General features: G+C 49.9%; 8 protein-coding genes across 8 annotated transcripts; 3 read left to right on the forward strand and 5 right to left on the reverse strand.

Annotated features, from left to right (window-relative positions):
- Positions 1-123: 123 nt before the first annotated feature.
- BO88DRAFT_327976 (Zn(II)2Cys6 transcription factor) lies at positions 124-1,272 on the forward strand (the record flags this gene model as incomplete). Its single annotated transcript, XM_025702532.1, has 1 exon — positions 124-1,272. The coding sequence occupies one exon, from the start codon at positions 124-126 to the stop codon at positions 1,270-1,272; it is 1,149 nt and encodes a 382-aa protein (XP_025568668.1).
- Positions 1,273-1,330: 58 nt separating this feature from the next.
- On the reverse strand, positions 1,331-3,773 carry BO88DRAFT_400532 (T6SS phospholipase effector Tle1-like catalytic domain-containing protein). Its single transcript, XM_025705600.1, has 2 exons — positions 3,470-3,773; positions 1,331-3,386 (listed from the first exon to the last, which is right to left on the reverse strand). The coding sequence occupies exons 1-2, from the start codon at positions 3,593-3,595 to the stop codon at positions 1,590-1,592; spliced, it is 1,923 nt and encodes a 640-aa protein (XP_025568669.1). The 5' UTR covers positions 3,596-3,773; the 3' UTR covers positions 1,331-1,589.
- A 3,558-nt stretch (positions 3,774-7,331) lies between these two features.
- Positions 7,332-11,635, forward strand: BO88DRAFT_400534 (peroxidase/cytochrome P450 family protein). Its single transcript, XM_025705601.1, has 13 exons — positions 7,332-7,830; positions 7,893-7,990; positions 8,047-8,288; positions 8,342-8,546; positions 8,605-8,745; positions 8,799-8,889; positions 8,941-9,271; positions 9,320-9,663; positions 9,711-10,198; positions 10,248-10,662; positions 10,714-10,950; positions 11,000-11,279; positions 11,334-11,635. The coding sequence occupies exons 1-13, from the start codon at positions 7,432-7,434 to the stop codon at positions 11,393-11,395; spliced, it is 3,333 nt and encodes a 1,110-aa protein (XP_025568670.1). The 5' UTR covers positions 7,332-7,431; the 3' UTR covers positions 11,396-11,635.
- A 928-nt stretch (positions 11,636-12,563) lies between these two features.
- BO88DRAFT_460625 (uncharacterized protein) lies at positions 12,564-13,415 on the forward strand (the record flags this gene model as incomplete). The annotated part of the gene is made up of 1 exon (XM_025711117.1): positions 12,564-13,415. The coding sequence occupies exon 1, from the start codon at positions 12,909-12,911 to the stop codon at positions 13,413-13,415; it is 507 nt and encodes a 168-aa protein (XP_025568671.1). The 5' UTR covers positions 12,564-12,908.
- A 1,636-nt stretch (positions 13,416-15,051) lies between these two features.
- On the reverse strand, positions 15,052-15,965 carry BO88DRAFT_328837 (uncharacterized protein; the record flags this gene model as incomplete). Its single annotated transcript, XM_025702575.1, has 2 exons — positions 15,052-15,521; positions 15,596-15,965. 2 exons carry the CDS (start codon positions 15,963-15,965, stop codon positions 15,052-15,054), a joined length of 840 nt encoding a protein of 279 aa, XP_025568672.1.
- Positions 15,966-16,915: 950 nt separating this feature from the next.
- On the reverse strand, positions 16,916-20,321 carry BO88DRAFT_460628 (F-box protein; the record flags this gene model as incomplete). Its single annotated transcript, XM_025711118.1, has 6 exons — positions 16,916-17,896; positions 17,990-18,085; positions 18,286-19,688; positions 19,727-20,018; positions 20,094-20,167; positions 20,231-20,321. 6 exons carry the CDS (start codon positions 20,319-20,321, stop codon positions 16,916-16,918), a joined length of 2,937 nt encoding a protein of 978 aa, XP_025568673.1.
- Positions 20,322-20,759: 438 nt separating this feature from the next.
- BO88DRAFT_483871 (uncharacterized protein) lies at positions 20,760-21,112 on the reverse strand (the record flags this gene model as incomplete). Its single annotated transcript, XM_025712252.1, has 2 exons — positions 21,000-21,112; positions 20,760-20,921 (listed from the first exon to the last, which is right to left on the reverse strand). Exons 1-2 carry the CDS (start codon positions 21,078-21,080, stop codon positions 20,760-20,762), a joined length of 243 nt encoding a protein of 80 aa, XP_025568674.1. The 5' UTR covers positions 21,081-21,112.
- A 1,491-nt stretch (positions 21,113-22,603) lies between these two features.
- BO88DRAFT_448673 (putative forkhead transcription factor Fkh1/2) lies at positions 22,604-24,870 on the reverse strand (the record flags this gene model as incomplete). Its single annotated transcript, XM_025710443.1, has 4 exons — positions 22,604-22,676; positions 22,742-23,619; positions 23,668-24,693; positions 24,757-24,870. 4 exons carry the CDS (start codon positions 24,868-24,870, stop codon positions 22,604-22,606), a joined length of 2,091 nt encoding a protein of 696 aa, XP_025568675.1.
- Positions 24,871-25,834: the final 964 nt, after the last annotated feature.

The raw sequence follows: 25,834 nt of genomic DNA on the forward strand, positions 1-25,834 counted from the left end.
GCCGCCGGTCTCATCGAAAGTCACGCAGCGGTTGTCAACAATGCAAGTTGCGAAAAGTCAAGGTAAGTAACAATCAGCTGGCACTCGAACACGCCATGCATTCAGGATTTTAACAGGATTCCAATGCTGATCCAATTCCAGTGTGGAGAAGAGAAGCCGACATGCGGCAATTGCAAGAGACATGGAGTCCATTGCTCGTTTGCTCTCTCAACTCGAGTGGCAGAGTCATCACTATTAGGTGATCAAAACTCCTTTTCTAGCCAAACATCCACACCGCAATCCGACTACAGACCAAGCAACCCCAGCTCTCCGAGCGGTGGTGCAAGTCAGCCGCAGATGGCGGCGGCACCAGGGCCAGAACTGGCCATTGCCGACCTGGAGCTTCTGCATCACTATAGTACTTCAACCGCCTATACATTTTCATTTCACCCGGTTATCCAAACACTATGGCGCATCGAAGTGCCCCAAATAGCGTTCAAGGCGCCTTATACCCTCCGCGCAATCCTAGCCGTGTCCGCATTACATCTGGCCGTTCTCCGCCCAGAAAAACAGGAACAGTATATTTCCCAGGCGAGCTACCATCACGAAGCATCCTTGAAACTCGCAACGCCAGAAATAGCCAACATCACATACGACAATTGTACGCCGTTATTCCTCTTCTCAGCACTTTCATCATTCATCTGCTGCGCCAAGCCGCTCAAAATGGGCAACTTCCTCCTCTGGGAAGACCACGAAATTGCCAACTGGCTAATGATCATTCGAGGCACTGGAACCATTATCGACTTTGCTCAGGAGTCGTTAAAATCGGGGCCATTGCGAACATTATTCAGTGTGCATCGACAACGTCATGATCATTCCGAGATCCCTGAGCCGCCAACGCAGCACCAATTTCTCGAGGACTTTCGCCGTTTCGTCCTACATGAGGCCGCAGATGATCACGAGAAGCAGGTCTATTGTGATGCGATCTTCCATCTGGGCACTTGCTTTACGATATGCTTTGAGAAAGGATGGCGACTTGAAACTTCAGACGTGTTCAGGTGGCTTCTGCGTGTTCCTCATGACTTCCTGGTCTTTTTGAAAGAATACCGACCGCTTTCTATGGTCATCTTGGGATACTTTTGTGTACTTTTACATCAGTTGGAGTGGATATGGTGTATGAAGGGCTGTGGTACTCATATCTTGTCGCAGATTTATAATCAGCTCCGTGAACCTGTTCATCGAGCTTGGCTTCAGTGGCCGATGGAACAGATCGGCTTTCTTCCGCCAAGGTAGTGATTTACTATCTATGACGCTTTCGCATCAGCATCTATCAATAAGTGTGAATTGAATATACAACATTTCTCTAAGCAAATTAATTAGCACTGCCAAATTGGCTACATGGTATCTTCTCGGTCTAACTATCAGACAATAGGTTGGTTTTTCAAGAACCCCGCCAAATTATAACTAGCTTGAAGAATCTCGGACAACCCGAACAGATTATTGAGGAAGGATAAGGGGATTATAAACGAAAGAAAAAGCAAACTGGAGGCGCAGTTATTTTCTTTTTACATGCCACAAATGAAAGGATAGCTGTCGAAGGGGTAAAGCGATCAGTGGTGATGTTCATCCTCACACATTGTCGCGTCATTGTTCTTCTTCCGCACATATGTCTCCCGCACGAGGTCGCCCTCGTGGGCTTTCAGCTCCCATTGCCCGATTCCGTATTCTGGCAGTGCTATCTTTCTACCGCGCCCGCCTCCGCCCATGATCAAGTTACCTGGGCGGTAGTTGGGATTCGTCTGCATGCGACGCAGTGCAGAGACATGGATCTGAGCATCATCGGGAATATCGCGAACCTCTCCGCAAGGGAGGGGCCAACGAATTGGCTTCCACGAACCGTCTTTTTGTAGGTCCATCCGTCGGAATGGAAGGTACTCCATAATGCGCCAGGTTATGACAGAGAGTGACGATAAGCCGGCATTGAATTCCAGACAGTCGTGCAAGAAGCCGTCCGTGCTGGAGGCAACAAGGGCATCGTGGAAGCTGTTGCTTGACTCGGAAGCATTCTTCTTTCGCTCGTCACCGGCTAGCTTGAGCATGTGTTGACCGTTTCCAGCTTCCTTGTGAATAGGATCGCGACAGAATTCGTGTCGAGGGTGCCATCGGCTGTGTTCGTTGATTGGGGTATATTCTCCGTCATATTCTTCGTCGCATTCGAACTGCTTCAACTTCTTCGGGTCAAATTGCAACCCGGCTTTTTTGGCTTCCTGGACCATCCACACCAAGGGCGCATGGCTCAATGGCCATTCCTCGCCTTTAGCCCGTTTCCATCCTCCTCCAATGTCGGCGTGGCAGCCGGGAAACCAAACTTCTTGTATGTCTTGTTTTCTCTCATCCTCTTCGTCGGCTTGGCCTGTTGCGAGCTGTATGTTAAGCGACAACTGCCCTGACTGTCCACTCCTGATGGAGTTAAGATCCTCGGTTGACTCTGTGGGTATAGGTATGGCGAGGTTCAGACTCCTTCCGGGCACTGCAAGATTGCTTGCGCGGTATGGATGGCAATCATGAAGATTTTCGTGAGAGGCGTGGGCACTACGGTAGACCGATGCTGTCTCTTCCTCATCGTGCTCAGCGGGTGGCTCGCCATCATCCGTACCGATATTGCCACTGTTGATCCTGAGCACAGGTACATTTCCATTCCTGCGGCCCCCCAGAGGATGACGGAGGTGTTGCATATACTGTCGTCCTCGGTCTTGGATGGGATGCTTTTTATCATGCCATGGCCTGATTTCGGAGATCAAGTCTTGGCGGAATTTGGCTCGTCGCTCATCGATGCTGACCGCATGTCGAATGACTCGAGCCGAGCTTCGGGCGGTATAAGGAAATTTGCTTCTTTCCATCCACGCTGATTCAAATCTGGGGACGCTATTGACCGTATCAAATAGGCCCATAAACTTGATCCTACTGATAGGACGACTGAATGTCTCGCGGAACGCTTTCATGTAGCGGAACAGCTTCTTCTTCTCTTCCTTTTCCTCTTTATTGTCGTCTCGTCGCTGCTGCCATTTAGCGAACGTCTTCCAGGCGAATCGAACTAGCTCCTCATTTCCGGCCTCGAGCAAGCCAATATAGTCGAGCATCTCGGCTAGAAAGCGGGCGATGTAAGAGCCTCTACTGAACCCGATGAAGTATATGTCGTCGCCAGTTTGATAGTACCTCATGAGGAACTTGTAACCGCCCATTACATGTTCGTCAAAAGAGGAACCAACGGCGGAGTCTTTGGCTTTAAAGTATGCCGATTTGATCTTTTGAATTCGTCCATGGCTAGAAAGCGACTTGCTTGTAACGTAGGTTCCGATACCAGGTTGGTAGTAGTGGAACTGGTGGCTCTTACTCCGATCGAGCATCTTCATGTTCCAAAGATAATTTGTGAGCAACCCGATCACAAAAAACAACTAGGCTGGCGGGACCTGCCTCGCAGCTCACTCACCCGAAATATCTTGAGAACATTGCTATCTGACGAATCCCCGCTAAACTTGTTTCCAGTGCCATCAAAGCACAAGACAAAGTGCTTTGGGACCCGTGCAGGGCCATACGGCGTCTGTGTGGCTTCCATTGTTCTCGACAGACAGTACCAGGAAGTATAGCTTAGCCTGTCTTCATACGGCCGCAGTGTGGATGGGGCTTGTTATCCTTTCCAGAAAGTAGGCTATGTGCCGACCAGGGTGGAGGTGGGCTTGGTGTATATACATTCGAGGGAGATGGGCAGTACTGCCGCTTATGCATGAACGAAGAAGACTCGGGGCTCTACGCCGCGCCCGTCAAAGAGGGTGCACGCGGACGCTTCCCCCCTCCCCTGATAGAGTTCCTGCAGGCTCGAATTCTTGCCCGGTTTAGTTTCGCTAAGTGGAACACACAAGAAAAGTGGTTGGCGGATGAGGTCGTACCAGCCGACATTCCTAGCAGCTAGTGTGGGAAGGCTGTCATCACATCTTTTTTTCCCTTGCCTTTCACTATTGACCAGTCGTTTTGATTCGGCGAGGATGTACCCCACCAGCCTTCATAACCCTGGCAGACGTCAGCTGCGGACTTGCGGAAATTGGTCCAGTCAGCTCAGCCCGTCAAAAATGGTGGCCAGAGGCTAAGACTGCGCCTACAGGGATTTTGCGTATGGCAAATGCCAGGCTCACACTCATAGACCCCATCCGGCGATCACCTTCTTCACGGACCATATTCGGCATTATTTGCAACACTAGTTTGTCTTGACGTTCCTACTCTGGTGGGTGAATGTTGAGCACGACCCATAGGTGGGTTCGGGTATCAGGAATAGATTCTTAGATGGCAGGCCGCCAAGAACGTGGTGTTAGCACGCCTTTGCCCATTCAGAGATCATCCCCCGCCTGAGTCAGAGACCCAAGACACGAAAAAAGATGATCTTTCCCGAGTTTTCCGCCGGTGGAGATACTCTGATCATAAAAGGCATCCAAATTTGAATGTAATATTAAAATAATTGACGAAATCAGAGTTTTCCACCGGATAATTGGTAAGCAATCTGTCCGGATATGCTGTCTAGGGTCTCCCTGAGTGTAACGATCACTGAATTGAAGCTTGAAGGTTTGAAGGGCTTCGGGAAATTTTGCATAATCTGTGTATATGCACTACTACAATGGTCAACACCAGCCTGCACAATCAGAGATTGAGCAATCAGCTCAAAGTCCAAAAAGTAAGGGGTGGGCTGAAGGGGAAAGAGTGGCTGGCGCAGAAGGTTGATCATCTCCACCATGGCAGAAAGGAGAGCTTGTGGTGGGGGAGAGGATTCGATCAAGGGAGGCAAAGGGGGGACCCGGCAAGAGACAGAAAACAATAGTTTCGTTGTCTGTGATAAACAAAGTTCAGCGCTGCGACAACCAAGCCAGATGTAGGTTCTCTCACAGTGCAGTCCAAAGGAAGCACTATCGTGGGTAGCTGCAGGGGGAAAAATTCCCGGCCAAACAGGAAGGAGTAAAAATCCACCAAAGCGAGTGCTAGACATTTCTGGGGTCGGTAGAGAGTCATGGGCTGGGATGGGCGACCCACCTGGGACAGCTGCAAAGGCGACTGCCAGCCGTCTTCAGCCCTCAGTCGTCACAGTGTACAGCAAAAGCACTGGGACCAAAGTTTGTCGAGTTCGTCGTGGGAGATACAGTGGAATAGTGGATAGCCTATCGTGATCAGCTTAACCCCCTTTGGGCAAGATCGTCCAGCTGCGGGAGGCCTGACCGCCTGAGGTATCTCCCGCCCGTGTGGGCCTTGACGCCTGGACGGCCTGATGGCTGGAGCCTCCACGAACCATTCGGATGCTCCCGATCGGCTCCCATGGGACTGCACTCTCTTGACTTCACCACCTTCGCACATCCCTTTCTCAGTCTCACTGAACTCGGTCGATTGTTTTCCAAAAACAGTTGTCGGACTCGATAGATAACACACTTGTTTGCCAAGGGCGACCCAGAACATCTGTTGCTGACGTTCAGCCGATAAAAACTCCTCTCTCTCTGTGTCTCTATCCGCCTCGCCCTAAGTTACCCGGACTGAGTTGGCTGTCAGCCAGCCAGCCACAAGTCTCAGCACTGGCATGTTTCTCCCGATCGAGACTCACGTTTCTGGATGTTGCCATTTTCTCCCTTTTCTCTCATCGCTAATTGCTAGCTAATTGTTAGCTGTTCACTGGCTTCCGCTAGGAACTACCACATCAGACTTTCATGGATCAGATCGATCGGGCGGCCTCATGATGAACTTCACCAAATCAGTACGATGTGGATACCCTACCCATGCAGATCGTCTCATTCCAGTTAGCTGGTCTGATCCACTTCCTAGCTCATCCCGCGTAGATGGAAAGTTGCGTGTCAGTCTCTGCACGTTTCTGATTGCTTTTTTTTACCTGTCATACCTGGGCCTTATTCTTCGATAGAGACAGCAACAGTGTTCGAAGCTCATGGATGAAAACCGGCCACGATCTCAAGTATGGCGTGTGTAAAAATTGATGCCACTGACCTGGAAAGTCGACGGCAAGAAGCCACGAACACCTGGGAAAGTTAAATGAGGATGATCCCGTGTTGCGAACGCGTGGGTACCCTAAGGTCTGCTCTCGATTGGACTCCGCTGCAATTCGTGTCGAAATCTTGTCCTTCTTCGACGGACTCCTCACTTCACTGGGACCCCCGCCAATGACCGCAGCCTTACGAAATATGCGCCTGTGCCGTGCCTATTCCGTACAGGTCCGCTCATCCCCTCCTATCCCATCCATTTTGTGTTACCCTTGCATCCGAGGGGCTGCAGATGGACGAGGTTTTCCTGCAACCTCCAATGATCGGTGAGCAGTGTGGGTTGGAGGTGATCGCCTCGGCTCAGATGTCAACTTTTTTCGATTGCGACGCCATTGGCCAGATACTCGAGGGCTAGTTAAGCTGAGATGGGGGCTTAGAGTTCCAGAGGCCCACTCTGCCAACCTGCGGCGCTGCGCTCGGATGAACATGGGAATTTCACCAATAATTCGGCACCGTCCGGTGTTTTGCTCCGACGGCGGACCACTAAATGCCAACCTGCAATTGGCACCTTGGAGCCGAAGTGGAGGTGACCCTTCCCGGTTCCAGTGCCATGGTCCCGTTCGAATCGACATGGTTGCTTGGCATCCATAATTCGCCAAAACAAGTCGTAGCTTCTCTGTGACCTACGGCACTGAGCCATTGGAATTTCTTCTCCCCGTCCTTTGTAAGTATCTAAGTACGACTACAATGGTCCTCTTTGGTTCTCTTACCTAATTTGTCTCGATTGGCGAGGGGATTGCTTTGCCGCTCGCGTGGCGTCCTGAATCTTGCCAACGAGTTCTTGACCAGTCAATCAACTTCAGGTATCCCTTTAAGTGAAGGAATATGTAGATCATGTACGCATCCCCGCATATCATTTGTCTCCCGTACCTTGGGTGATATCCAAGACCGACCTCGCACAGCTGAACCACGTTTGTTCCCACTTTGCACACGCCCCCTTTCTTCGGCCAACCCGACTTACTCCACTCTTTCCGGGACAAAGGTTCAGCCATGCCCAAGGAGATCGTAGCACATTCTCGCGGGGCTTGATCAAAAGATCAGCAGCAACTTCGATACGGTGCACATGCTAGTGGTGTCGGACAATTACTATTGTCGCTTTTGGGATTCGAGGGCTGGGTCCACTGCATGGCGGGCACAGTTGATAATTTGTGATTTGACATTGGTTCCAAAGCATGATGACCCCATGCATTGTCTGTTTAAAACCCTATTCTTCCGACGGATCGCAGTCCCAATAGCTTGTGATTGATCTTTTCTTCTCTTCCTACTCCTCTTCCTCCTCCTTCTGCGCCCTCTCTTTATCCGCGTTTCATTCCAATACACTCAATTTTGTCTTCGTTTGTTTATAAGTTATCTAAGTGGTATAATCATAATGTTGCGCAGATTCTCTTCGACGTTTAAAAAATCGTCGAAAGGCGATCGCGACTCTAAACCAAATGGAACGCAGGTGAACGGCCAGAAGCGCCAGTCGAAAGTGCCGGCGCCGCGCAAATCCTCTTCAGATGAGAGTCACAGCGATCACGGCGTCGAAAGCGATGACGGCGTGTCTGTTTTTGAGAAATATGCTCAGGTCTTGCATGCGTCCCGGCGCCCTCTACCAAACCAAAACGGCGATGGCACCTATCTTGAGCAGGAGCATTCAGGGAGCTTGTTCAAGGACCTTCGCGCCTTGGGCTTCAAGGACATTGGTACCCTGAAGGATCTAATCAAGACGAAGGCCAAGGGAGAATACATTGATGACAAGACTATGCTCATGGAGCGCATTATCCAGGTGAGACAAACAACTTGGAGTCTACCTTGAGTGGCATGGATGCTAATTAACTCTTCCGACAGCTTGTCAGCAGCCTCCCAGGGAACTCAAAAACCCGCGTCGACCTCACCAACGCCTTTTTGGACGAACTGTGGGGTTCTTTGCCTCACCCTCCCCTGTCGTAAGTTGAGGCTTGATCTCTGTCCCGTGAACTGCGCTCACGCTAATACCCCGCAGCTACATGGGAGAGGAATATGCCTACCGGTCAGCAGACGGTTCCAACAACAACCCTACACTTCCCTGGCTAGGCGCTGCGGGCACGCCTTACGCTCGCTCAATCGCGCCCCTGACTATCCAGCCCGGTGGTTTACCTGATGCCGGCCTTGTATTTGACTGTCTTTTTGCGCGCGAGAAGTTTACCCCTCACCCTAACAAGGTGTCGAGTCTTTTCTTCGATTGGGCGTCCCTCGTCATTCATGGTTCGCTAGCTCTTCCTAGCAATGTCGCAGCAAAGCGCTAATCAGAAACATAGACATTTTCCAGACCGATTACACGACCCCTCATGTCAACAAGACTTCAGCCTATCTCGATCTCTCGATCCTGTACGGTGATGATCAGGAGGACCAGAACTTGGTTCGGACTTTTAAGGATGGCAAATTGAAGCCCGATACCTTTTCGGAACAGCGGCTCCAGGCTTTCCCGCCGGCCTGCTCCGTGTTGATGGTTATGCTGAGCAGGTTCGCAATACATTCGCTTCCCGACATACAAAAAGCTTTCTAACTGGTCACTAAACAGATTCCACAACTGGGTCGTGGAGGAGCTGGCAGCGATCAATGAAAACGGTCGCTTCAACAAGCCCGATCCTCGTCTCGACGAAGAGAAGGCTAAGAAGGCCTGGGAAAAGTATGACAATGATCTTTTCCAGACCGGACGCCTGTATGTCTTTTTCCAAATTGCATTACTGCAAGCGCATTCCTGACGCTTCCTAGGGTTACATGCGGCCTGTTCATCAACATCACGCTGTACGATTATTTGCGCACCATCGTCAACCTGAATCGCAGCAACAGCACATGGTGCCTGGTAAGTGAACTCTGATCGGAAAGAAACAAGGAGCAAGCTAACCAGCAACAGGACCCTAGAGTTCAGATGGAAGGCACTAAGAGCACCCCGTCTGGTCTTGGTAACCAGTGCTCGGTGGAATTCAACCTCGCATATCGCTGGCATTCTGCTATCAGTGCCAACGATGAAAAATGGACTGAAGAGATCTACGAAGAGCTGATGGGCAAGCCTGCCTCGGAGGTCTCCATGCGTGAGCTTCTGTTCGGGCTTAAGAAATACGAGCAAGAGATTCCGAAGGACCCGTCCAAGCGCACATTTGCCGGTCTGAAGCGCCAGGAAGATGGAACATTCAGGGACGAGGACCTCGTTAGAATCTTGTCCAATGCGATCGAGGACGTTGCCAGTGAGTGTAACTTTTACAAAGTAAATAGCCAATTACTTACCATTGCAGGCTCTTTCGGTGCACGGAATGTGCCCAAGGTCTTGAAATCTGTGGAGATCCTTGGTATTGAGCAAGGCCGCAAGTGGAATGTCGGCTCTCTGAACGAATTCCGCAAGTTCTTCGACCTTAAGCCATACGAGAGATTCGAGGACATCAACTCTGACCCGGAGGTCGCTGACGCTTTGCGACACCTGTATGAGCACCCAGACTATGTGGAGCTCTACCCTGGTATTGTCGCCGAGGAAGCAAAGGAGCCCATGATCCCCGGTGTTGGTATTGCACCTACCTACACCATCTCCCGCGCGGTTCTCTCCGATGCCGTCGCTCTCGTCCGTGGTGACAGGTACTATACTGTAAGTCAACCCAGCATGCCTGTCAGGATCGCTATTAATATGTCTAGATCGACTACAACCCACGTAACCTCACGAACTGGGGATACAATGAGGTCCGCTACGACCTTAACATCAACCAGGGATGTGTGTTCTACAAGCTCGCGATGCGGGCCTTCCCTAACTACTTCAAGCCTGACTCCATCTACGCGCACTACCCAATGACCATCCCCACCGAGAACAGGAACATCATGAAGAACCTCGGTCGCGAGTCCCACTATTCGTATGACAGACCCCGCTACACGGAGCCTGTTCCGAACCTGTTGTCCTACTCCAACGCGCAGTTGGTCTTGAACAGCCAGAAAGACTTCACTGTGCCCTGGGGTGGACTCAGCTCGATCTATGCCGGAAAGGGGGGCGCCGACTTCTGGAGCAAGTCATTCGACAATGAGCAATGGAGAAATAGCGTCAAAGAATTCTACGAGGACGCCACCCTAAAGCTACTCAACGAGAAGTCTTGCAAGCTTGCTGGTAACAAGCAGGTTGACATTGCAAGGGAGTAAGTCGTCTAAACCGAAATAAGATAATGACTATGCTAACGAGATCAGCGTCGGAAACCTCGTGCCTGTGCATTTCGTCTCCAAGGTCTTCTCGCTGCCACTGAAGACGAAGAGCAATCCTCGCGGCATCTTTACCGAACATGAGATGTTCATGATCATGGCGGTGGTCTTCAATTCCACCTTCTTTGATGTTGATCCTACCAAGTCCTTCCCGCTCCAGCATGCAGCCCGCGCGGTTTCCCAGGAGCTGGGTAAGGTTGTGGAAGCCCATGTCAAGTCCATCAACCATCCTGGCTTCCTTCACGGCATCATCGATAGCTTCCGCGATGACCACAATGCCCTGAAGGACTATGGCGATCAGCTAATCAAGCGCCTCTTGGAAAGTGGTTTGGGAGTGTCCGATGTGACTTGGGGCCAGATCTTGCCGGCAGCTGTTGAGATGGTTCACACCCAGTCTCAAATGGTAGGTATCCTATGCAGCAGGTTATCATATGCACTACTGACATTGGAATAGTTCACCCAAATCATCCACTTCTACCTTACCGAGGGCCAGAAGTATCTCCCGGAGATCAACCGCCTGGCCAACGAGAACACTGCGGAAGCTAATGACAGGCTGACTCGCTTTTGCCTGGAGGCTGTCCGCCTGAACGGCAACCTGGGCATTTACCGCGAGGCTCAGAACGACATCAACGTGTCTGATGAAACCGGTCAATACAGCGTCAAGGCTGGTGACAAGGTGTTTGTCGGCTCGGTACGTATCACCCAGACTTGAAACACTGATCATCGCTAATGCCGTTTAGTCGAAGGCAAACCGTGACCCTCAGGCCTTCCCATCACCTGACGAGGTTCGCCTTGACCGCCCTCTTGACTCCTACCTTCACTATGGCCTTGGCCCTCAGAGTGGCCTGGGTAAGGATGCCACCCTGGCTGCGGTGACCGCCATGGTGCGGGTTGTTGTCCGTCTGGACACTCTCCGTCCTGCTCCTGGAGCTCAAGGACAGTTGAAGAAGATTCCCCAGGAAGCTGGGTTCTCTGTATACATGCGGGAGGACCATGGCAGCTACTCCCCGTTCCCGACTAGTGAGTGTTCTTCTCCATTTGTGCATGATTTATTGCTAATCTGGGTTACTACAGCCTACAAAGTCCACTACAACGGCGATGTGCCGGCGCCCAAGCGACAGGTTACGACAGCTTGAGATGATTGAAGATCTAAAACTTGTTGTATGAAGTTGGTAAATGTGTTTTTATAAGTCATGTTTGAGATATCCTTGTTTGTTTGATCAGAATGCTGTATTTCTTCGCAATGTATGCTGGTGCTTTATTTATACCAGCAAGAGCTTTCTGCGCATCACACGTGTGTTATAATGGATCTAGAAAGGTGATTCCATAAATGCTTAACGCTATTAGATTCAGCGCCAGTGCACAACAATTCCTACCTGCTTCCCCAATGGTCTTTGACATCCCCTCGGGTGCAATATAAACCCTGTAGACACAAGATACCAAGCAACAATCACGTCCAATCGCTTCACCGCACTAGGCGCCAGCCCAAGAATAGCCGAATATCCCACCCGCTTATTAACAAGCCATGGGTATGGGCACACGACCCTCTGAACCCTGCACGTAAGTCCCAACCCACACATCACCTGATTGGAGGGTTTGGACATAGCGGCTCGTGCCGTCCGGTGAAAGCCAAAAAAAGAATCGTGAGACTGGCGGGGTTGCATGGACCAGGAGTAAGACAAGAACCAGGATCAAGGACCCTGTGTGGGTGAGTAGCGAATGGAAGACAAGCATAATTGAGTGTCTTCGTGTGACTTGCCCTTTTTTTTGCGTAATTTACTGGGAGGGGATAGAAATCAGCCTTACAAGGTAGGAAGTATTTACCCTTTTAATGTGTCAACCTAAACAGTCCTACAAGGTCGGCAGGTCAGTCTGTTGCCTATTGCGATAAAGTTTCGTAATAGTTGATGTTTTTTCTTCTCGTTTCTTTTCGAAGCAAATATTATTATCCACCGATGGTTCATTACAAAATAACCCACCGCACATGAACCACCAGTGTTTCCAAATGTTCCCACTTTAAACCCACGAAAATAGCTTTAACGTCCAGGGTCTGCGTTTGATCCGGTCTCACCCACGGAAAATACACCAATTAACTAACGAGAGTTCAGGGATTCACCGGGTCCCCTAACCGCCTCAGCTCAGGGGAAACGCCCGGCGCTACTACGGATCTAATCTAGTTAACGTCGTAGCGCTAGAACCCGGTCCATCACTCCATTATTAGGCGCTGTTTGATGGGCGGTGATCGCCCCTCTTGGTCCTGTCCTGTCCTACATAACAGTAGTAGTGAAGTTAGTAGTGAGTAGGCTGTGTCGCATCCTAGTCTAGTCATTTTCGTGCCTTTTTCTGACTGATTGACTGACTGACTGACCCCGGTCCAGGAAAAAGCATTGGCACTTATTTATCGGGGCAGGTGTCTTTTTCTTGTCTTGTCTTTCTTGGTTGTTCATTTCCGATGATAATCTCATCCACATTCACTCTCACATCCACTTCAGACAAGCTTCTCACTTGTTCATCATTTTTGCTTGGTCTTACATCACACACACACACACACCAGATTATTATTATTATTATTATCATCACCATCACGATTATCATTACCCATACTCCAAATATCTTTTCGTATAATCCAAATAAAAACCCAAACACAGAATGGTAGCCATCACCGCCCGCGACCGACCCAAAACCGACTACGAGCGATGGCTGGAACTCCAAGGCTCCGGCTCCGGCTCCAACGACAACGCAGCTGGCAGCGATGAAAAGAAATACCATCCTCCTGGCCCTCTACCTATTCCGGAACATGGTGGTCAAGATGCACATGCAAAAGCAGATGATGATAATAAGCATAAATACACTCCTCACGGCACATTTCTCCATCATGGGTATCATCATGAACGGCCTGGTGCGTCAGCCGACAACAACGACAATCATCCACATCATGCACTACTACCACATCATCGCTTGGATAGATCGTTCCCTGGTGACTATGGAGGTGTTGCGATGAAGTTGGCGCTGCTGGTACTGGTGGTATTGGGGATACTGCGTGCGGTGCGGTTTGTTCGAGGCCGACGACATCAACCTATTCGGTTACAGAGTCCGAGGACGGTGCAGGGTGGGTTTGGGGGGAGGGAAGAGGGGGGCAAGAGGAATTTGGTTTGATTGTTTGAGGGGGGATGGTTCTTTGGGTTATGGGGGATGTTATTGATGTTACTGGTGTTACTTTTGGTTTCTACTATCGGTGTTGGAGGAGTTGGAGGATGTTCTGTATACACCTTGCTTTATTGTACTATCATGTATGTATGCTTTGATATCATATCCCTCATGGTAAGCTCAGAATGCTGCTACGTACATGAGAAACAAAATCCACCTGTCATTTAATGCATACATCATGTTCACAGTCAAAGAACTCCGACCCAACTCAGGATTCAGGATCCTCCATCATAAGCCTAAGCCTTGTCCAAGCCCACCCCAAGCCGACGGGAGCGACAGCAGCCACTCCGCTCAGCACCGACCTCAATCCTCCCTGCTGGTTGGCCCACCTTCATGTTCCCTTCCCCTAGGTAGTCTGTCTCTCTAATCTCTTTCGAGTAAGTAGACTCTGAACTTGGAATGGATCTGCAAAAGGGCCCACTCAATATCAAAGTATCGGTTCGATTGGATGTTCGGGGCGCTTGTGATTGTACTAGTAAGCTGGAGTAGTTCAGGTTGAGAAAGGGCTGGCAATTTCCCGGCTGGAATTTATTAGGGATAGAATAGCATTGTAAAAATCACTAAGTCTGAAAAAGCAGGAGGATAATCGAGTGGAACTAATTACTATTAACTAAACCGGAATGAGTAGTGGTACCGGCGGGGCGAGATACTTAGTGTTCGACCGGCTATAATTAGGGGAGGGGGGGGGATGGATGAGGGCATATCCGTTAGTTTTAGTTACTGTTTGTTCCGACCTGGTCGGGTGTTGCCGTTTTTGTTCGGAGGTTAGTTCTTTTGTTATCCGATGCTGTTTGATACTGCTACTATCTATGCCAAATATTTTTCTCTCAGATGTCACCTAAGTAGCGACGCTATAAGAGCTATACTAATACTTTGCGAATCGTCCACAAAGTCGAGGCTGAAATACCAACAACGTTCGGGTCTCGGCTACAGGTCGATCGTAATCTCCCCGAAGTGTCGCTCTAATCCCCGAGCCATGAAATGAGGTCCTGGCGCAGCATTGAGTGGAGACTACTAGTTAACAGCTGCATGCTAGCAACCACTAACTGTGTATAGAAGTAGCGCTGGACATAGCTAGGATACCGTACATTTGCTATTTCTCAGACCCTGCGTTATTTCCAGAGTCTCAGCCATCACTATTAATTGTATTGACGTACTCATCACAGTCAATGTCACCGAACTCTCGTACATTGAATGCTTTAAACTACATAGTAAGAGCATATATTTTAGAGCTTTTCAAGATGTTGACGTCTATACACTGTATCATGATCTTAAATAAAGCATTTGCCCGATGGCCGCTATTAACCGCCGTACTCGCACAGCATGATCTGGGCCGCCTCTAAAGCGTAATGGACTGCGCACTAGCCATTACTAATCTTTGTCTGCTAAGAACACTTATTATCGCAAATCTAAGCTTAGTCCAGTGCTTTGAGATCGGTGTTCAAAGAGATGCTAGATACGAAAAGTGAAATGTCTTTTACGCACCGGGTGGGACTAGGACAAAACATCATACTCCTTTGGAAGTCGTCATAATCAAAAGTAAGCATGCAATATATACAATAAATGATCCCACTCATAAACATGATCATATCCTCCCCCCATCCACACCCCCCGCCAACTCAAAAACAGGCGGCCTCGACCCCAACTCATAAACAGGAGGTCGTGAACCTAACTCATAAACCGGCGGAGCAGACACCAACTCAGCAACAGGCGGAGCGGCAGCATCTCCCTGCAGCTCCCTCGGATGATTGTTCTTGGATCGGTGACCTATATATGTCGAAGGCATATCATCATCCGCATGTCTCCGTGCGGCCTGTATCCTTCTCGAGATCATAAACCAGATCATGAAGATAATGAGCGCTAAGGCGGCGACACCACCTACTACCCCGCCAGCGATGGCGCCGGTATTCGTTTTGCTTTCTGTGTTTGAAGATGCATTTGCCGTAGGTTGCGCAGTCGCCGATGATAATATCGACGATGATAGACTACTATCTGCTGTCGATGTAGACGAAGATGCATCTGACGTCACGGTAGCAGAAGCAGTAGTTGATGTAGCTACTCCCAGTTAATCTCAATTCATCAAGTCAAGCAGCAGCAGCAGGAAAGATAAAAAAAGAACGTACACGAACTCGTCGTCGAAACCGGCGACAACAAACTAAACTCCGACCCCAACGTGGAGACATCATCGGTACAGCCCACGAACCCATTCGACACCCTTGCAAACGCATCCAGCCCTCTCGAGCAACAGAAGTAATCATTCTCATAATACAGAATGGCCGAGGTATTCCCGCAATGCGGATCCAGTTTGAGAATGTTGCCGCATGCTGCGGCAGAGTGGCAGCAGTTCCCGGGGGCGCAGGTGGCGCCCTTGGGACAGCATTCGCGGTAAGGACCCCAGGTTGAACCGCAGTCGTTTTCGGTGTCGTAGCAGGTGCCGTTACGGCGGACGGGGTAGCCGAATGGAGGGGCGAGGTCGTTGCTGTTGCTGTCGTTGGACATTGTGATGTTGCTGTTGCTGTTGCTGTTGCTGTTGCTGTCGGCTAGAAGAGGCAGAGGGTAGGGGATGTAGGGGTAGTCTGGGGAGGGGAAACAGACTGGGATATTTGATTGAGTTTCATGGAGGGTAATGATCGTTGAAAAAGATGGAGATGGCTTGTTTTTCAGAGCATGGTTCTTTAGTGTTCCCTCTTGGGTGGCTCGGCGGCTAATGGTTTGCTACCTCTGGTGTTTCGTGTCTTGTGTTTGGTCTGGGGGCCATATCTGTCTGCTACGCCGTTCGGAGTTGTTAAGCGCCCACTTCTGATATGGCCAATGACTATCTATCATGGTTTCGGGCGAATGACAAGTGCTCGGACTTAGTGATGCTAGAATTGGCGCGCACAAGAGCAAATACTGAGCTGGGTAAGGCTGTATCCGCACAGTGAGAGTGAAGGCGGAGTGGATGGAGCAGCGTTGCCATTTTCTTCCCTTCAAATAACACTTCGTAGTAGCAAGGCAGATTGATGGGGCATCATATCGACGAGTGCTTCATGATCCTTGTTAGTGTGTGTGGACTAGACGAGTAGTCACATTGCTAGACTCCACCGCCTGTTAACGTACTAACTCCCAGCCGCGCCGGCCTCCCATGTTATGCCATACAGAACTTGTCTTTTGCGAGCCGAGTATCAAGTCTAAAGATAATAGAGATAACAAATAATCTTGATAATTTTTTTCTTTTCTTTTCTTCTTTGTTGGCTTTTTTAGACCGTTCCAAGAGAATACAAATAATATATAAATATGTAGAGAAATATATACTATTCTAGTTCAAATATATCAATTCTGAGATGGGGAGTTACATAATAGCTCTTTGAATGGCTCTGGACCCGAAAGCTTCACTACAAGAATCTGGATTTTTGGCACACTGAATTGGGCACCAAGTATTCGCTCGAAAGAAACTTGAATCTCCGTCATCAATGAGAAATATCGGGCTCGTATATTGCTCCCACGCTGCTGAATCTTTGGCACCCAATGTAGATACCCATAAGTCTCGAGTTGCTCGGGGCCGCATACACCTTGTCGCTCCCGCCCTGCCGGGTAGTGCACTCCACAGCTGCTTTATCCTTACACCATACATCTCGCCAGCCATAATCCATAGCCGTTTCCGGGGTGTACGGCGATTCTAAGGCGAGACTAAGCCTCTGGCATTTGGGCGATGCGTTGTGCTCGACCTCGAAGTCAATTTCAACCAGCTCAGATCCTGCGACTGTAGCTGACATGCCGACTATAATATCATCCCGTGCAATATGAACGGCCTGGCAAGAGTCGGTGTTCAAATCGCCCGTGCTTGCCATGACGCCTGAATTATAGACGAAGAGCAGTCCAATGATTGCGCGGCCTCGAAAGTAGGCTTCGATGGTGACTACCCTTTCGGGGCAGGTACTGTCATTCCGCGTCTCGAAGTAGAGCTTCCGCACCAGGTCAAAAGGGGGAGAGACTTCTGGGACAAGTAGTCGAGGCCTCCAGCTTCTGTGCGGAGAATTTACTGCTCGGACGCGGTCCGAAGCTTCGTTGAAGATCCATGAGATAGCTGTTAGTTCCTCATCGAAGCAACGTTGGTATTCATTCCGTATCATCCCAGTGGGAAAGGTATGAGTGTACGGGGAACGGAAAGTCACACTGCGCGCACATGTTGTTTCGAAGCGTATGGCTGCGACTTGACCCACTGCCAACCCCGGAGACTCGGAAGAATAGCCCAAGGGAGCGATCCACACGGTGACTGATTGGATTTCTTCGTCCGGTGATATATCAGACCCATCTTCAAGTCCGTTCATCCACTGTCCAACAATGGCTGGACTGGGATGGTTGTAATACTCAAGCTTCAGGCCAGAGATGCCATTTTGGGGGCGGGACCAACCCGTTATGCCAGCGGATGCCTGAATCTTACGGATTCCCTTTAGTGATGCATAGCTTTAATAGTTACCTGAATTGCTGCCATTAATAAAATGGGAGAATTTCTCGTCGTAACGAATTTGATCATCCGGCACCAGATGACATTCTCGGTCTAAGATGTGTGGAATTGTGGATGGTTCGTCACAGAATTGTGATTGGATACCGACTCGGATAAAATGGGTTCCATATGTCTGTCACCTGCTTAGCTATTGCTCGAACTAGTTCATGAAGCTTCACCTACCTTCTGGTGGGCAACAAGCCCTGTGATGAAACGGCCAGGCGGCAAGCTTGGTATTGGTGTAACAGATGCTTCGAGCCGATAGGAAAGGGGAGCCAGTATGATAGACCTCTCATAGTTAGTTGACACCTTGACAAGGTTAGCATGGTGCACAGATTGGTGGGAATAAGAAAGACAGACCTGTAGCCCACCAAGGCCTTCAGAATGATAAAAATCACGATTATCTTCCACGATGCTTATCCCGCTGATACGTTCACCACTTGGGCCATTGATGGGAATCGAAATGGCACAACCACCCGTAGAACCAAAGAACACCGACTTTCCGTCGGCGTAGTGATAGCCAATGCCGATAAGAGGGTGCGGGTAGGATGTCATGTGAAAGTCTAGTCGGATCAACGACATGAGACATCTACCTCCTGGGCCACCGAAGTCAATATTTGACAGCGGTTCAAAGGCACGGGGTGGCTCAGACGGTAGAAGGAGGCTGACAAGCAAGCCTTCATGCATGGGGGCATGGGGAATCCACAGTTGCGAAGGCGTGTGGAACGGCTCCTTTACGTCCGAATGAGTCCGATGCAAAGAGCTTTGATGGTCGTCAATCCATTCAGCAAGGCCAAGTGAAACAATTTTAAACCGGTCTATGTCCGCAAGCAAGTGGTACTGATCTTCTCTTGTCGGAATCTGCAGTGTTCCTTGAGCAATGCCTGGGCCGCTGCTATCACCAATCCAGCATGATGAAGCAGAGTTATCGTATTGTAACTGGATACCCACCAAGCCTTCCGAGCAAAATGCCACGCGAAGAGCCTTGATAAGCAGGTTTGTGGGCATGTCTATACACGTTTCGGCAGCTGGATTGCGATAACCAATCAATCGACCAACATAGTTACCTTCGTCCGACGGCAATATATTGATACCAGAAATAAACCGGCGTGCGCCGATATTGACAGTTGATATACCAATGCGCTTTTCATGTTCTTCCTGCGGGACCATGAAGGGCTGTGCCTTTCGATAGAGCACACGACATCCCTCATGCAGGGGGCAATCTTCATCAATGTATGAGAGCTGACCTGAGAAGTAGCCCACAACCTTCGCTAGCCGCGGGCCCGCCTGGAGACTTTCTATATCAACCAAGGTGAAGTTGTTCCCTCGCATTGTCGATGGACAATAGTCCAGTCCGCCGGGGCCGCGTCGAAAAACGTAGTCTAGGTCTACAAGAGAGGCGATGGGCTCCAGTAGATCCCGGATTCTCTTTCGATTGACCAGTGGTAGCGTGGCAGCTTTTAGAGATGTCCTTGTGGCGAAGAAAAGTCTGAGCCAATCTTGTGATTCTGAAAGACAAGGGAAAACAAAGTCAGCCTCCTGGCCGAGAAGGAACCTACTCCGCCAATAAAACCGTGAGAGCATAGACATATCTGCGAGTACCGCTAGATCGTGGCATACGAGTCTTAAAGTGAGATGCTGTTCAAGGGGTACATATGATAAGATCTCAAGCAGCAGCTCAGTTGAGAGGTTGCTAAAAGCATGGTACCCCCTCTTTCCCGCCTTTGCAAGGCTTTCTACTCTTGAGTTACCATGCGACAAGTTTCGCCGGGACTGCTCCCCAATTCCTCAGAAGCAGAACTGGAATCAGTCGGATAATTCATAACCGAAATTGCACAGGGGTCAGCATAAAGATGGCAGACCAGATCCACCGGCTGTATCCGCCCGAACACTTTATGTGTTTGCGCAGCGCCCGCATAGTCATGGCCGAAGTGGAAGATGGAGGCTTCGAGGCATGGGGTGCAGTAGAGTTGGTAGAATACCATTTCGGCAATTGCGGCGTCAGTCTGTGATAGCGATCCGACTCGCCCATGGTTGAGCCTCAGAATGAGCAATTTCCAGCACGACTCGTGAAATCCAAAACATCATTGGCTATCCAATTGTTCGCAAAGCCTCCATTCATCCAGGGCGTCAGATGCTACATCGCCGTAGACTCGATTGCTGTCCAGTGGTGCATGGAGGGTTTTCCGACCGCGTACTACCCCTACTCCAGTAGCTTTGATGTGATCAACGGCAGGATTGGTCGAGTAGATACCCCGAACCTACGCGTACCAAGGACGTTCGCTGGACTGTGGAGTATCCGGACCATCCCAGTATGGGTCGGGCAGCAGAATCACCCCACAAAACGGACAGTAGACATTGGATACCATCTTGCGAGGTGGCACCCTTGTGCCTTTCGTAAAGGGGTAATTGGTAATCTAAGAGCCTGAATGTTTAGTGCTTCAGGAGAGGGGCAATAGATACGTCTGCTAGTTGGGAACATGTTGGCGGAATAGTAATGAGGTTGCGTGTGGCCGCTAGAAGTTATGGGCTGGTTATTGGCCCAGAGCTCACGTTATATTACTTCATCAGCGTATGGGCAATAATGAGTAGGCTATTATATCAATGAAACCTCATATTCCACATTCCGACTGCCACTTTTGGTGGGTAGCTCACAAATAGCCATACTAGTGATGTTATAGCACCATGTCTTATATACTATAACTCAAAAGATAGTATATAGAAGACAATACCTTAAGCCTCCGACCCTCCCTTCATGACCCAAATCACATCCCAACTCAGTTGAAAGCTAATACCACCATTACCCTCTAATTCCCACACCGATTCACATCGCAATTAACACAGCACCGCTTGGCCGGTCCATGGAACACTTCCTCCTCTGTCTGGACGGCTTCACGCTTATCGTTGGCTCCGCATCGCGCATAGGGATTGTCGCAGAGGATGCAGCATCGTTTGGCGATGGAGGAGTCCTATCCATATGACATTGATCAGTATTTCCATGAATCAAGTCAAAAAGGAATAGAAAAGAGGAAATATTATAATAGTACCTGGTTACTTCCAACCGGACTAGCCAGCGCAGCCGGCAGAACCGCCAACGAGAGGAAGGTGATGATGCTGGAGAGACGCATTGTTCGATTCCTTTTCGGGTTTGAAAGATATGATTTAGTAAACAGCTCAAAGAGAATGATATTTTGCTCTGAAGTTCTATTTTCTCATTCCTACCGACCATTCACCCCAATTTATACCCTCACTTCCCATCTACTACTTAACAACTTCTGTCCTGATCCGACCTCGGTCCCCCTCCGCCCGCGCAGCGCAACCAACCACTCTTGGCACATTGCCATGTCTCAGAGCAACTGGATCCATCAAACCAAGGCCGGACTAATAAGCGATCAGCAATGTAAATTGCATGTTGATCAGATAAGATAATCAATCATTCCTTAGCGCAGGGTCTCGGAAGCATACCCCCTTTATGGTGATTCTGTGACGTGTGTGTGCGGGATATGTGGATCCCTCTTTGATTTTTTTCCTATGGGAGGAGTGTGTGGGTTGTTGATTAATTTCTAGATATTACTAGTACTAATAATATCATTCTCGTACTCATGCACCACTCCGGGATTAGGGTGTTTGTCTGATGGGATGGAATGGAATGGAATGGTTGTCTGATTCGGGAGGATTTGGGGCCGTGATAGATTGATTAATCGAGGTTCATACTATTTTATGAGTATAGTCTTAGTTGAATATATTAGTATTTCCTATTTGCAACTTCTTCTGCTATTTGATATGGAATTGGGAGATTATCTAGAGTCAAGTCATGTCGGTGTTTAGTGAGAGGGAGTAAGTAGTGTGGTGACATTGAGGTATGACTATTGAAATCAGTCTATATACACCTAGAAGTCCTTCATTACCATCTTATCTTTCTTTCCTCGATAACTGCTTTGTAGCTTACTTAGCAGAAGCTATGGATCCCTGAATCCACAGTAAAACAGGACCCATATCGCCACCCTTCTTTCCCCAAATAAGGTAGTATTAATTGTGGACCAGATACCTGGTACTCAAGTAAACAAATCTATACAGCATCTAGTCTACGATATGCTTTTTTCTGAACAGAGTTACTACTACTAATATACTTTGAGATATGCTAACTGCCTAGTTCATTACATCTGAATGCAAGTATCATTAACGAGGAAATTTCATTAAAAGAAAGTGGGTTTTCCTTCACGGCTAGTATGTCTGTACATTAGGAACATAACAGTGTGTAATATATGGTGTTGAGTTATAAATGCGAGATGATTTGCGTTGATAGTAATTGATGGCTGACTTCGATGCGTTATGTCAATGATAAAAAGTTCATACTCTCAATAGTATTCACCTTGTAATAGGGTAGTATGTTTTCTTGTGTGATGTAATAACAAGGAAAGGTCCAAACTAATAGGCAGATATGCTATATAAATACTCATTTCTCATTATCTAATAGCAAACCTCCAAACACCATTGCTGCAAGCCCCTGTTGTAAAACTGAAGCAAATCAAGCAATAAATCAAAGCAACAAGCAAACAAGACAAAGTATACGCTCTAATCCGGTCATAGTACATACATTATAACATACAGACATGCATACATAGAGACATCGTGACTAGCTGCTCGCTGCTTACGACGTCGCTGCACTCGCCCGCGCCGCATTGCTCAGCTGTCGATGATACGAGCCAATGGTTTGGAAGCCCCTGTTATACCAGGTTAGTTAGTATACTGTCTTCCCCGAGAGGGAAAAGGCATGGAAGGCACCCACCTCGCCAGGTCAAATCCGCTCCCCTCCTCTTCATCGTCCTCCTCGTCAGGTCGCTCGTTCTTCGTCTCCGGTTCACGGCGTGGTGGCATGCGGCCAGTCGTCATTCCATTGGCGGTGCCTGGCTTGCTGGGACTGGCTAGGTTCGGTGGTGGTGGACTGCTGCTAGGGATACTTCCCAGTCCATCGCCCAATTCGCCCTTCAGTGGGCTCATGTCTGGCACGGGTCGGGCCGGCGTGCTGCCAATGTCTGCGAACTTCCAGAACTGCGCAGGAGAGCTCATGGGCATAAATTTGGATGGAATCTGTGCGGTACTCGGCGGAGGCAGTCGTGGCTGCTGGCGTTGCGGTGCTGGCGTGATCATCGATGATGGCCCGTCATCGTAGTATGACGATGACAGCACAGGCGGGGATCCGGCGATATTGTCTGACAAGCCATAAGTCCGACTTAGACTGGTGCCGTTGCTGGTGTTCTTTGTGGCGGATCGCGTGGGCAGCGGGGATGGTTCCTCGTAGTCGCGGGTATTGGAAGGTCGCAAGGGAGCTCCTGCACCATTGCGGGCGGCACGGGAGCCTCGTTCGGGAGTATACGCTTCAATTGGTGCAACCGGGAATGAGCTGAACCCAGGAGACGACACCGGTGGGGACTTCTTCGTAGCCGAAAACACGGCCTCCATGCCGTTGGCGCCCCGAGCGGCGGGATCCCTCGTGGCAGGTGACGACGGGGCGGACGATTGCGTTCCCTTCCGCAGCTGCTTCTTCCAGTACTCTTCGCGATATTCCGGGGCAATCTGCCATTTCATGCCTTTGCCGGGTTCGTCTGTCCGTCGGGGGACTTTCTGGAAGGCCTTGTTCAAAGACAAATTATGACGGATGGAATTCTGCTACTTGTCAATATTTCCTCTTCAACATGGAAAAGGGTGTCTCACCTGCCAACCGCTCTGGGAGTGGCGGTAGAATGCGTACTTGTCCATGATCCAGTTGTAGATACTGTTCAGCGTGAGTTTCTCCTCTTCGCTCGAGAAGATCGCCTGCGCAATCAACGTCGCATAGCTGTATGGTGGCTTCAAGTCCTTGGCTGCGTCCTTGCTATAATCGATCTCCTCGGTACTCTCCATCATCATACCGCGGTTATAAAGCGGCGACTGCTTGGCCGTGCGCGCTCCCACTGTATCGGGCGACCGCGGGGGCGGCGTCACCTGACGCTTGAGGAACTGCGGTGCGGGAGCCAGCGAAGGGGCGCCAGTCGTGGCGGGGGCTGCATCCGCAGTAGCGGCAGTCGAGGGAGGCTGGGGATGAGCATGCTGGGAGGCATCCCAGGTAGCCACATCCTCCTCTCCATTGGCGAAACGCTGGGCGCGTTCCACAAAGGTGGGATGAATATTGGCTTTATCGCCGGGCGTGACAAACATCATCTGGGTGTTGGCGATCTCAATGATATCACCACACGAAAGAATCGCATCGGTGCCGCGCTTGAGGATCGCACTGTTCAAGCGTACGCCGTTCCGACCATTAACGCGAATGTGCCAGGACGCCGTTTCCTCGCCATCATAAAAGATCTCCGCGTGCAGGCGTGACACGAACTTGCTCGGTCCCAAATCCACATTTACCTCCGGCAGCGCGCGGGCGGCGATTGTAACCGGGCTTGACTGTTCATCCAACTTTTGTTCGCGGTCGGGCTCGCGGCCGATATTGACGTGGAGGGTTTTGACGTAGTAGGTCCAGTTTCGGCCGGCGATTTTGGCGTAGGCGCGGATGCTCTGCTTATTTTCGGTTTTCGCGTTGGAGTGATCACGGAGCACGCGTACTTCTTCGCGGGCGGTTTCCAGATACGAGATCACCATATCCACCAAGTCCTGGTTTTCCGACAGTTCCTGATCGGGGGACGAGTCATCGGCTTCATCGGCAGATTCCTGCTTCACGGGTCGAGGCTGGGGAGAGGCACGGTGATCAATCTATTTTGGTCAGTCAACATCTGCTCCTCTGAATACACCGCTGGGGTCCCATCAACTACCCACCTTGCGCTTCTTGTTGGACGGCCGCGTCGGGGATGAATCCGGAGCCTCCGCGTCCGAGGTTTCCTGCAGCTGGATTTCCTTGCGCCGCGCGCGACGACGGTTGGAAAGTGGCATGGTGGTGGTTAAAATGGGGCGATCGCAAGACCGGGGTCAGCGTCGAAATCCTCTGATCTGTATCGTCCGTAGTCTGGTCGCCAGCGTGGATGTCTAACGGGTCTAATCTAGGAGCGTGGTGTGGGTGGTGATGTTGAGGGTAGAGTGTTGGAAGCTAGCGGTCGTGTGTGTTGACGTCGAGTCGCAGGAAATCCGCGGCGAAAGCAGACCAACCGTGATGAGCTCAGCCGGAACAGAAATTCACAGACAAATGATCGGCGAGAAAATGAATGACGACCGAACGAAAGGCAGGCGAAAATCCAAACCCAAACCGGGATGGCAGGTCCAGGCAGCGAGAACCAAGGGAACGTTTGCCACTCGCGCAAGACGGACGCGAACTGAAGGAAGAGGAAGTGGAAGTGGCTGACTGATGCAGACGAGAAAAGGGCCAGCCACCGCGGGGAGAGACCCGGTCGCGAGAGAGTTTGGTTCGGGTGTGATGTCGATCGGAACGGAGTAGTCGATGGTAGTAAAGAGTAGGTAAGGACAAAGGGATTGTGTAAGACAAAGTGATAGGGAATTAGATTGTGGTAGGAGTTGAAAAAGAGCAAAAAGACAACTCTAGCAGTGTAAAATGCAAGAGAAGCAATGAGAAAGAAAAGAAGACGAGGAAGAAGATTGATGGACCAGCAAGTTGCAACGCAAAAGCAACGGCCGTGAATGGATTGCACGCAAACGCGCCGCGGGTTCAGGTTTGGACCAAACAAGATCAAGCGTGACCGCTTCCGTGTGGGGAACACGCCGAAGAATGAATTCAATCACCGCCAAACTTCTGTCTCTTTTTGATTATTATTTTCCTTGTGCTCAGCTGTCGTTTTTCAACACATTCATGCCAGTTGTTGTTCGGTCTCGCTCATATATCGCCAAATTAAGGTTGATCGCCCTTGTCCGATCTGGATCTGAATCAGTACCATTCCGTTCCAAC

Source organism: Aspergillus vadensis (genome assembly GCF_003184925.1).
Source record: "Aspergillus vadensis CBS 113365 unplaced genomic scaffold BO88scaffold_1, whole genome shotgun sequence".
Classification (NCBI taxonomy): Eukaryota; Fungi; Ascomycota; class Eurotiomycetes; order Eurotiales; family Aspergillaceae; genus Aspergillus; species Aspergillus vadensis.

Bases quoted from the DNA above. Each gene is read 5' to 3' on its own strand.
- BO88DRAFT_400534 (XM_025705601.1), top strand. From the start codon at position 7,432: ATGTTGCGCAGATTCTCTTCGACGTTTAAAAAATCGTCGAAAGGCGAT. The intron at 8,746-8,798 runs GTATGTCTTTTT...GACGCTTCCTAG, and splicing joins CTTTTCCAGACCGGACGCCT to GGTTACATGCGGCCTGTTCA. The intron at 9,664-9,710 runs GTAAGTCAACCC...TAATATGTCTAG, and splicing joins GTGGTGACAGGTACTATACT to ATCGACTACAACCCACGTAA.
- BO88DRAFT_400532 (XM_025705600.1), bottom strand. From the start codon at position 3,595: ATGGAAGCCACACAGACGCCGTATGGCCCTGCACGGGTCCCAAAGCAC. The intron at 3,387-3,469 runs GTGAGTGAGCTG...TGGAACATGAAG, and splicing joins ATGTTCTCAAGATATTTCGG to ATGCTCGATCGGAGTAAGAG.